The following is a 12010-nucleotide window of genomic DNA, read 5'->3' as shown; positions in this document are numbered from 1 at the left end:
TCTAAAAACTAATGGAAGGATATTTTGGTTTTGGTAAAAAGATCTTATACACACGAGCATGGTTAATAAACTTCATGAATGGCAATGCAACATCATTTGATGATCATGAATTGCCATGTAGCATCATTTGATCGTTAATAAACTTCATGATTTGCCTTGGTGAAGGTCTCATTGATGGTCAAATGGCATACATAAATCAAATCGTAGAGCAAATATATTTGATGATCATGATCTATCAACAAGATAATTGGGTTTAGGTTATAGGCATAAACTCAAGGACCAAATTTGAAACCAATTATTTGAGGTATTCAGACAAACCCACAAGGAACTACGACATGTGGTTGTTTAGGAGCCTTATGGGTTGGACTACATAAAGGGGACTAGCTGCATTGTAATACAATGATCCACCTTAGATCACCAATGAGTTTGCTTTCCATTTTCCCAATATTTGCATCATTGCATCCATACACTTCAGTTAACATTCTCTTCAATGTCAAACAGAGCATTGGGCACTATAGCAAGGAGATTCTTCGATAATGTGTATTTTGTGTGAAACAAGTTTAAGCAATCATATTCTACAACAATGCCCCACCTTTGATAATAGTTGAGTTTATTTCCACTACACTATGAATGTGCACATATCCCTATGCACATTTCTCTCATGTGACAATCCACATCCTCAATTCCAATACCCATTGGTAAGACACTTTGAATATGAATGGTCAATAGCCGACACCATATATAACCCATCAAAATGTTTCACTTAGCATTCATATTGATAGTAAACATGTTCTTTGCTTAACAAATAGTCAAAATTGTCATTTATATTATCTTTCACGATGACCTATTTGCTTAGCATTCCAAAGCTAGTTCCATTACTTTCAAGTATCTAATCAATCTTTATGCAAATTCTTGGTGATCTATGCAACTTCCTCGAAATGTTCCTTTTTCTTATGCAAATGTGTAACATTTTCGTATATAGATTTAGCAATAATAGCATTGTTGTTGGGCAAATTAATCACTTGCGTCAATACTAAGATAACATATGCGTCTTTTGTAAAAATAGTGGTGCTATTTCCCATCACGTGAATGCAATAGGGGCTTTGTGTTCCCGAAACAGCCATTCATGATTCAGCCTTACAAATTATGACACATAGAGAAGGCTGTTTATACCAAAGCCATTTATGATTAAAATGAATTGTTCAAGCATTATGCTGTTAGATTAATCAATTGTCATAACATGCCAAATGCGGAACCTCAAAAAACTTCAACATTACAAGGATATTTTATATGAAGTGTGGGATATTGACAATTGCATTCTGGAAGAAAATCAAACTCATTTTCAGATGCTTGACAAGATTTTGAGGGTCTCCTCCACATGCTTTTCTGGTTGGAATTGGTTGTTGAAGATGAGTTGAACTATGCCTTTCTTGTCTATCACATATGTTTGTCTTCCTGGTAAAGTTCCAAAGAAATCGCCAGGGATACCCCACTCCTTCCTCAGCTTGTTTCCCTCATCGCTTAATAGTGTATAAGGTAATCGATACTTTTTTGCAAAATTCTGCATGACAAAGAAATACATATTGACGTAAATGGCATTTCCTCATCCTCTTACAAATGAAACAAATTTAATATACTGTATTTGTTTGCAAAACTTTGCATCACAAGGCAATTCATATAAAGATTTGACTCAAATGGCATATCCTCATCTTACAGAGGAACCAAAAATTAATAAACCACACACCTCATGTGACCAAATCCTTGTGTCCTTATCCAAAATTTTGACAGAATACTATGAACACAAATTTTAAATCCACACTGCTGAACTGACAATCTCATCACCCAAACAATGACCCCTATCTCCATAGATTTATAATGTACAACTACAAATGAACGAGCCCACGCTGCCCATCCATTCATGCATACATAATGTGGAATTAACATCAGCCTTGAGAATTTACCCAAACAATGACCGTCTCTCTACAAGTGGAAAAGACGTTGCCTATCCATCCATAATGTAGACTCAACATCAGCCTTAAGAATTTACCTTATGAGATTCAGAGCTATCACCACTCACTCCAATAACTTCAGCTCCGGCTTTCTTGAACTTCTCATATGAATCTCTGAAAGCACACGCCTGGAAAAAGCAAAGATATAAGATAAAAAGAATGTGTCATCGTGTTATTTTTACCAATGACAACGAGTTCTCATTTTGCTTTACTAAGATCAGAGAGAATTCCTCGTAACTTCATTTTCTGTCAACTGAAGATAAGATATTTGAAAATGTATCATCACTCAACTTTCGTTAAGCAAAAAGATAAGATCAATGAAAATGCATGTCCATTACATTTTCAGTGCGAGAGGATAATGTTAATGAGAGAGGCATCTTCGTCACATTTTTCAGTAAGCAATGAGAAGAATAATGAAAATGAATTCTCATCAATTACTTTTGATTAAGCAAACATAAGATTGATGTGTGGGAGAGAAAGATACCTGTTTAGTGCAACCTGGAGTTTCATCTGCAGGATAGAAGTACAGAACCACAGGCTTCCCTTTAAACTTGGACAAAGAGACTGTCTTGCCATCTTGATCCTTCAGCGAGAAAGGTGGGGCAACATCCCCTTTGGACACCTGAATTACATTGGAAATAGAAATTCATTACATGAATTTCTACCAATTGGCTTTGAATTTCCCCAATGCATGAATCACATTATGGCAAATATAAAGTAACCCTAACTTCCTGTGTATTAACCATAAGTACCCCTAGGTTTCACAAAGAACACCAGAATACCCCTCTACAGTCTTTGCATTAAACAGAGTATTCTGGTGTTGTGTGCGAAACTGGTGGGTATTCTCTTAAATACACAAAAGATAGTTGTATTTTGATGTTTATAATATGCTGGTTATAGCATGTGGTAAGAGATACATTGCCTACATATAAAAATACAAAGTACTTGGATAGACAATTGAGGAAGACCTTGAGAGGTAAGGAAGCAGATTATAACTTTGAAGAAATGGAGCATGGATTCATTGTTTCTAACAGAGAAGAGATGAAATTGGGGTCATTACGAGAAGAAAGACAATAGATACACTATCCTCTAGAGCATGATGAAAATGGAGAGAATTACGTAATAACGAGAGAATACCTGGAACATATTCAACCTGTCTAACATGAAATGAGGCGATTTCCATGGAAACAAGGGAAATGGAACTGAATCAACATTTCCAATCAAAATTTTGGCAAAAAATATGAAGATATTTCCATGAAAGTGGGAGAAGAAATGAAACAACCCCATTTCTAATAAAAAAGAGAGATGTCATTTCCATCAAAAAGGAGAAAAAGAAGCGCTATTTCCACACCATTGAAGATTATAGTTTGCTCTGCAATATGCACTCAATGATACAATAAGATAATTGCCACCAAAGAAGCTTGAAAGATGAATCAAAGATTCATCATTTCTGGTAGAAAAGAGATAAGAATGAATGTCTTCCAAGAAAATAAAGCAATTTAGGCAATCTGAAGGAGATCCACAGGTTCGCCATTTCCACACATATGAGCTAAAGGGCAAAGATGTACAATTTATAACAGGAAAGATACGAGAATGAAGTGATATCTATGGAAAAAGCTATCCAAAAGAGAAGAAATGGAACTATGCAAACAGATTCACAGTCTTCACGCATATTCTCAGACATTCAGAACCTTCAAATATCTAACGTGAATTCACACAGGGATAATTTTCAAAACAGATTCACCATCTTCATAGATACATATTCACGCACATTCATCGTCTCCTAACAAACAGAGGCACATTTGCCATTTCCAAACATATTCACATACATTTTGTATTGTGAAGCAGATTTCACCATTTCCAAACAGAGTCACCCACGTTCACAATTTCCAAGCAGATTCATACATATTCAGAGTTTCCACTGTTTCCATAGACATGTACATTCATTCCCCATTTCCAGACTCTAGAAACGGACTGGTATTTTTTTCTCTGCAGAAATGTACATATAAAGAATGTCGATGACTGCATACCTTGCAAACTGTGAGTGGAGTGCGAGGTCGAAAACAAGAAGAAGAAGAAGAAGAAGATGATGATGATGATGATGATGAAACCTTCAACTTAGCGCCAAAGAGCTGAGGAGGAGAAAGCTTCACTGTAGTAGAGGAGGAGTCGCGAGGCCCAACGGCTGAAGAAGAAGAGGCAGCAGCAGAAACAGTGGAGAAAGAAGACCTGGCGGAGAGAGATACAGTCATAGCCATTTTCTTCTTCTACGACTACTTCTGAAGCAATGCGAGCACAGGAGGAGCTTATCTTACCACAAAAATTATATTGTTTGAATAATCAATCGATCTTGAGAAAAATCAAAAAGAAGGGAGAGGGAAGAGATAGAACGAAAAGGGACAGATAGAAGGGAAGGCAGGGGAGTGGAGTGGAGTGGAGGGCAAAAAGCAAAGCAAAACAAAAAGAAGAAGAAGAAAAAGAAAGAAAGAGATCATCACCTCTGGACCACATCTCAGGATTGGGTTCCCTTCCCTTCCCTTTTCGCAGCATTTATGGATGGACGTCGTGTGCGGGTCTCCGCTACATGGGATTATGCACATTCATACATACATACATGAACCCCGTGTTTTGCTTCATTAGGAAGGTTATGCCGGGCAGAAACGTCCATCAAATCTTCATTGTTTCTATATGCCCAACAAAAAGCAACGTTTCTCTTTGAGCTTCTATTTACGAAGCAGCACACTCCTCGTGTTTGCTTCTTGGGCATCCGATGGAATCTAGGATCCATTTGATATGTTTCATCGTGTGTTTCCTATGTTGTTTCTCCATGATCCTATAAAACTAGGGAAAACCCGGTTCGTTCTCAATCTCCTTTGAAGAATGAAAATGATCCATTTTCTTCTTAGGAGTTCCGCATCAATCCACAACAGAATCGACACATATTTGTCCAAATCAACACATTAGTCTAAGTGCCCAATCATAATGTGCCTATTGGGCAACGACTAGCACATAACTATAATATTAGTGGGACTTGGGGGCTCAATGACCAGCCGTGCGTGAACCCTCAACAACTAAGACGTCATGACCTGGTTTGGGGCTGGCAAGGGAGACAAAAAGCTTGGGTCTACAATTTGGGTCATAACTTTGTGGAGCAGTGAGCACTTGAGTATCTAGGATTACCCTAGCTAGCTGCGTGTGTGTGCGCGTGGAGAGGAGGACCACTCACTCGATCAACAAAGAATGTGGTCTTCAAGCAAAACATATATATGTATTTGTATATGTATAATGTACGTAAACTCTTAGCTACAATGCCGGTGCACTGAACAAAAGAAAAAATTAAGACGAACGAAAAATCATATATATATGTTTTCCTATAAATAACGAGAAAACGTTGATGATTCTTTCTTTCTGTAAAGGTCCAAGGATAATGTTATTATTCTCACTTGAATTTGTGAATAAAATGTTAATTTCAGCAATTTATTCACTTGGTATCGTTTTATTATTATTTGTTCAATATTCATATCATATATAAATAAACAAACAAACATGTCCATGCAGACGATGATCTGCAATCCTTCATTGTGTTTTTTAGGGCTTGACGAATACACAGAAGAAGAAGAAGAAGAAGAAGAAGAAGAAAGAAGAAGAAGAAAGAAGAAGACATGGATTCAGCTAACAGCACTGGTCATCACCCTCAACAATATCATCATCATCATCATGTCCATGAACCCCTCGTAAAAATATTCTGTAAGCTTGATAAGACATTCCATCTCTCCGTTCACAATGAGAAACCGTCATGGCTCCCTCTAACTCTAACGATCCCACTCAGGTGATTATGATGATGATCATCCTCTTCTTTTTCTCACAATTCTTCCAAACTCTAACCCGAATTCTTTGTTGATTCCCTCTTTCATAGCTTAGCTTTTATGTTATTGTTTGGGATGTAAAATTAACTTTATGTATATTCTTATTTTTCTTCTAATTTTAACTCTAGATTAAATCTTTCTTTTGTATTGATATGTTTGATTTTAAGCTACCCCGGACATACTTTCATCAGACGAAGTATAATCAGAGGAAAATATATTTTACAGATTCTTTTTCATCATCGTTTTTGTTCCAATCAATTGTAGCTAATATATCAGATTAATTGTGAACCTTTGTTTAAATCTTGGATCAGTTAAAAATATGAACACATTCTTTTTTCATCATTTAATATTGCTCTGGATTTAAATATTTCATTCTTCATTTTTTGTAGCTCTGGATTGCTGATAACTCTCCCATTTTTTCCTATTTTTATTTACTTAGTTGCTATTTTGTGGCATCTTTGCGGAGGAAGATATGTACATCACTTCGGTACACTAAAGATTTCGTTAATGCTGATTCTGATCTCTTTACTTTTCCTGTTCTTTCTTGATGTGGATGAAACATTTACAGATTTGTTGTTTTTCTTTCTCTTTGTTTTCTATGTTTTAGCTAGTCAATCAGGTATCCTGCAGAAGAAAATATGCTCGTTCTTTTCCATCATTTTCCGTTATTTTTTGTAGATTCGGGTTTCAAGATTTCTTTGTCAATATTCTCTTTCTTGTAGACGAAAATATACTCATCCTTTTTCTCCATTATCATTTTCTGTTCTTTGACATAGCTCCAGGTTGGCGTTTTCATTGTTGATTCACTTCTTCCGTAGTATTGCATCTTTATCGTTATTTGCCATCATAATTTTTTATCATTTGTAGCTCTGGATTAATGACGAATTGTGACAACTTTGGCTCTCCTGCGTTTATCCTCATCCATAATGCCACCAAGAAGGTGATCAGGCATGCAAAGTGCAAAGGTCATGAGGTAAAACTTATCCCCGAAGAATATGCAATGTAGTCCATAAGGTCAGAGATGTAGTCCATAAGGTCAGAGATGTAGTCCATAAGGTCTCGTTTCGTGATGCGGTGCCATGGAAGGCATTAGTAGCACGACTGGTCTTCATGATAGTTCGAAGGTTTACAGCATATGCAATGTCAAGGGATCATCTCAGATGAATAGTTGACATGTTGGATCACTTGAAAAAGCAAAAGGAGGAGCAAGGTGAGGATGCATTGATCAAGTCAAGAAGATGCAACTTCAACGAAATTCTGGAGATGAAGTCACATACATGAACTGTTTCTTATGCTTCCTGTTCGAAAGATAGTCTACTGCAATGTTCTTGTTACAGGATATGTTTCCAATTCAAAACCAGGTTGAATCTTGCATTGGAGCATTAGAAAAGGGCAGAGAAATGTAGGTAAAGATTGAGGAGATGGGCAGGCTGAAGAGAAACCAGGTTGTTAACAATGCATTGCTTGATCTATATGATACGTGTGGAGTCTTACAGAAAGTACATGAACTGTTGGATATGCTTTCATTTCGAAAGATAGTCTCCTGCAATGTTTTCATTATAGTTCAGTGTTTAAGCCAATGATTACAGGTGATGGAAAGAACATTCTTGTAGGTATTCACCATTCTTTGTACTTTTATACTATGACTCTTTGTAGTTTTTATTGGTCTACCACGGCTACAGCCTTTACAAGGTTGTTAGTGAGTTTTTCCAAGATATATTTTCCTAACGCTTAGTGATTATTATTCAAATTCTTAGGGATGTTACCTCTAGAAATCGACCATAAATTATCTAACTCTGGGGGTTCATCCAAACTTTCCATATTTTCTTGATATTGAGTGTGAATGCGAGGTCGAATAATTTATTATCCGTGATCTCCCCTCATCTTTACCTTCTATTACAGGAAAGTTTTGACTGTGAATCCATACCTTCATTCTCCAGCATTTGATTGGCATGAACGAGAGGTTAAATGACCTATTGGATGCGTTCTTTTTCGACAAATCAAGTATAAATGAGAGATCTGATCCTACATTATCCAAGTTCTAAGTAATTCATCATCTCCTCTATCCCTTCTCTTTTCTCTTAACTTTGACTGTGAATGATAGAACGTTGTGAGTGGTTTTCCATCATCCATACCTTCCTATTGAAGAAATTGACCCAATATTATCCAAATCCAAAAACTTTTACCAAATAACATTTTAAGATTTCTATGCCTTCATCTCTTAGGAATTGACCATATATGAACCAGCTTCTTCATGGTGTGCATTCCTTACTAGACATTAACTCCAAATTGACTGTATATTATCCAAGTTCTTAAACTGTGATGTTCCCTAACGATTTTCATGGTTTCCTTTTCTTCTTCGAATTAAGATCGTATCATACATTATCCAACTTCAGGGAGTTTTTTTTTTCTACACTTAAAACTCTGAGCAATGTTTACACTTATGATGATTTTTACACAATCTTTGTGCCTTCTGTTCAGTTTCCTATAAAGGGATAACTGATTTTGCCTCAGGCTGCAATTCTTCAAGCTTTTGATTCCATCTCTTGGAAATTGAATAACACACACACACACAAACAAACAAACATCGTGTGAGTGATTTGACCATATCCATACCCTTGATTCTTTTTCTCGAACTAGTTGAGTATGTGAATGAGAAAATTATGCAACTTTTCCTCAGGGATAAGTTTTTTTTTTTTTCCCAAAAAAACATCTTCTTCATTAGTAGAAACTTGTACATCCATGACAAAGAAACTCATCTCAAAGCTTCTGAGGTAATATAAACTCAGAAGCCATATAATATATGATTCTTTTCTCGAATTGGAAGGTGTGGGGGAGGATCAAATGCCACGAGGTAAAAACTATATGTCATGCATGATCTGATATATAACTCGCCCAATCCAAGTTTAACAAAAAGCTAAACATGGATGAGGTGACCTCTTAATCAGACGTTGGATAATTTATAATCCAAACTTTCTTCACAGACATCTTCAGAAAAGGATTGCATGAATGATGTAAAAATAATCAGAAATTGAATAATTGTTAAGCGATCTTTCATTTAATGTTAATTTCTAGGAAAATATAGTTTATTTCTTGGTTTACTCAGTTTTATGACATAGTTTGTTAGTACCGTTATCAATCGGAGAATCAAAGAAGAGGTGTCTTGAGCTTTGACTGATCATTTGTGGCTTTTTGGAACTCAAATACATGCTTTGGTTAAGAATGTAGAACCAACATCAAAGGGGGAAGCTTTTATGAACAAATTTCCAGAAGGCAGATTTTCCCTTGGCTCCTTTACAAATGCCCTATGTGCTCCTAAGATGTCATTGCAATATCAAATTAGGAAGAGGTTCTATTCTGAACTTTGAATGATCATTTATGAATTTTGGAGCTGTTAGAAAGTATGTGCTTGTGCTGGATGCAAGACCTTACAGGCGGCGTTATTTCATTTTCTATATTTCTCATCGAAAGGCGGCAGGGAGGGGGAAGAGTAGGTGAGGGAGGGGACTTGGTAACTCTACGAACGAAAATGCGCACAACTTGACCCAGCGAGAAAGGAAGGCGTAGCGAAAGGAGAACCGAGGCACACATTGCATTAGAGAGACACACATTGGCCCAAGAAATCCTTTATGTGATTTGGTCATTCATGCATTAGAGAGACACACATTACACGTACATCTTAGTCAGAGCTATTACTTGCTAAAATTGCACTTAAGCTAGAGATTTAATTTTTCAATCTTGCTTGACAGGTAGTGACTCATAGAAAGACTTTTGATAGGTGTTCCTGGTTGTATCTTCTCTCAAAATGTGCTATACTCTGATTCATAGATATTACCATGGTTATTAATTAATTTCATGGTCAATTTTAAAGAAAATATTAGGTTTCAGGTTAAGGGTAGTGGATCATATGTATGCTTCTCAAAGGAATCATCCCAAAATTGGCCAATTCACTTGGCTTGAAAATTATAACATATTCTTATTGGTAGTCCCTAGCTTGTTGGTTTCATGGCTAATATTAAAGGAACTCCTTGGCGTCCGAGGAGGTTTGGTAGTTGTCGTTCACTCCATTCACAACTCATTTCACCCACTTAAGTCTTTAATTCTCCTTGGTGCTCACATAGAGTAGTGGATTCTATGGATGTTTATGAGGAGAATCACTATTGCAATCAATGTTGTTTGCAAATTATTGTTGGTTTCAATATGGCTAATGTGTTGAGCAAGTACTTCCCCTTGTCTATATTTGGGTTTCGTAAATTATGCATGTTGACAAATGCCTATCTTAATTTGAGTTTTACTCTTTATATTCCTCTCCATGTTAAAGAAATGGTGTGGACTCTATAGAGTCTTAGTTTAATGTATGATATGTATGAATTTCCAAATACTTCTCCCTCATACTTGTTTCTTTTTCATAAATGGACGAGGTTCTCAAAACTTGACTTCGGTTTCGTTTTAAATTTATATTTAGCTTCATAAATAATGCTTATATTTTCTTTGCTTTGATATGATATGTATTGCATATGGTGCAGCTTCATTTGGTTGATTTGAAGCCATGAGTAATTGACAAAGACATTCTCTTTATAGAGAGCCAAGATTTTGGAGAGGGTTTTAGAAGTGTGAGAATGGCTAGTGACACTTTGCTCAACGTAACACTCTTGCATGAGCCCGAGGAGAAGCCGTTATTCCATTTTTATCATGAGAAATTTAAGTCAAAGGAGATAAAAGAGGGCACTCCTCTTGTCCTCGACACTTGGCATGAGAATGACAACCAACTTTGGAAGTTCTTCTCTCTCTAAAAAAAGTCACGTTCTAAGATAAGGGTAATGGAAATATGTTATTCTCTTTTCACAAGCCATTTTTGGATGGTAGTATGGTAAATGAATTTATATATTCTCTTTCAAATGACTTTTTTAGATGTTTTCATGGGAAACGGAGATGATTCTTAGCCCCAAATGTAATATCAATTCATTTTTATGATGTTATTACAATATTATGAAAATGAAAAAATATTTTTTGTTTTATAGTGTTTTGTTTTACTTGTGTTGATGCAGGGCCATCTTTTAACAACCTTTCAAAATTTGCTATCGTGGAAACCTTGGTGTTAAAATTCAGCTCTTACATTATGATGCATTCTTTGGAGACCATTTCCATTTTGGTAATGAAATGCTTTCTTTTTTGGGTAATAAAATGGCTCAAACTCAAGAGGAAAATTCTGATACTCTTTATAAGGTATTATTTACATTCACTTAACCTTGTGTTCTCACCAAGCATTGTTTGACGTCATTGTAATTGATGGATCATTAAAAAAAAATTAATATCTTTTAGAGAGCCAAGCTAAAACCCCAGTTAAATACTTGCAAGCAAATTTATATTGCAAGAATACGTATTTGAAAGGTATGGCAAATTAGGTTGTAGTTACAAGGCCATAGACTAATGCAAATACTTGGTTGGAAATGTTTGTGGCTTTACAACACGATCTAGTGGAAATACCCACTTCCCAAGAAAATGAGTTTTGTTGGATCCATCTTACGTCACAAACATTGGTGGTTGTGACACCTTAGGCTTCTTTGGCATGGCTACACTTGTCCATATCGCAAAATAAACGAATGGATGGATTCTTGGCATTGTTGGATAACTTATTGAGTCATAACATCTTCTTCTTTTTTATTGTAATTAGCTTACCCTAGTGGTAAGCCATTCGCACTACTAGCACTATATCTTGGGTTTGAAACCCAATTTTCTCACCTCTATATTAGACTATCTCATATTTCACTTTTCTCACCTCTATATTACACTATATATATCTCATATTTCACTAGATGCCACTATAGAATGTAGGGGTTGAACCCATGGCCACCTGGTCTCCATTGGGCAACCTTACCAACTGAGCTACATCCATCTGGGCTTAGTAATAACATCTCCATCCACCTCTTCCACTTTGTGGTACACCGCCATCTTAACATGGTCAAGTCTCGCCTTTCTAAAGAGGAAGGACCATGTGAAATTCTTGTTCTGGATTTGAAAGGAGCAAAATAGACAAACTAGAAAGCAACAGAGGAGAGTTCAAAGAACACTCTTGTAAGCGTAAGTTCGATATGATTCTTAACGCTCAACTATTTGCATAAACTCTTCGATCTC

General features: G+C 36.2%; 1 protein-coding gene and 1 pseudogene across 1 annotated transcript; one reads left to right on the top strand and one right to left on the bottom strand.

Moving 5' to 3' along the window:
- Window positions 1-1166: 1166 nt before the first annotated feature.
- Window positions 1167-4418, bottom strand: PRXQ (Thioredoxin superfamily protein). The gene is made up of 4 exons (XM_087315704.1): window positions 4040-4418; window positions 2494-2631; window positions 2048-2137; window positions 1167-1561 (listed from the first exon to the last, which is right to left on the bottom strand). The coding sequence occupies exons 1-4, from the start codon at window positions 4265-4267 to the stop codon at window positions 1343-1345; spliced, it is 675 nt and encodes a 224-aa protein (XP_087171830.1). The 5' UTR covers window positions 4268-4418; the 3' UTR covers window positions 1167-1342.
- Window positions 4419-5671: 1253 nt separating this feature from the next.
- On the top strand, window positions 5672-10668 carry LOC147868129 (ricin B-like lectin EULS3; annotated as a pseudogene).
- The last annotated feature ends 1342 nt before the right edge of the window (window positions 10669-12010 follow it).

Source organism: Azolla caroliniana, unplaced genomic scaffold (assembly GCF_043228905.1).
Source record: "Azolla caroliniana isolate FFs.n. ecotype wild unplaced genomic scaffold, voAzoCaro1.0.p SCAF_1, whole genome shotgun sequence".
Lineage (NCBI taxonomy): Eukaryota > Viridiplantae > Streptophyta > Polypodiopsida > Salviniales > Salviniaceae > Azolla > Azolla caroliniana.
This window is presented reverse-complemented; position numbering and strand designations above follow the sequence as displayed.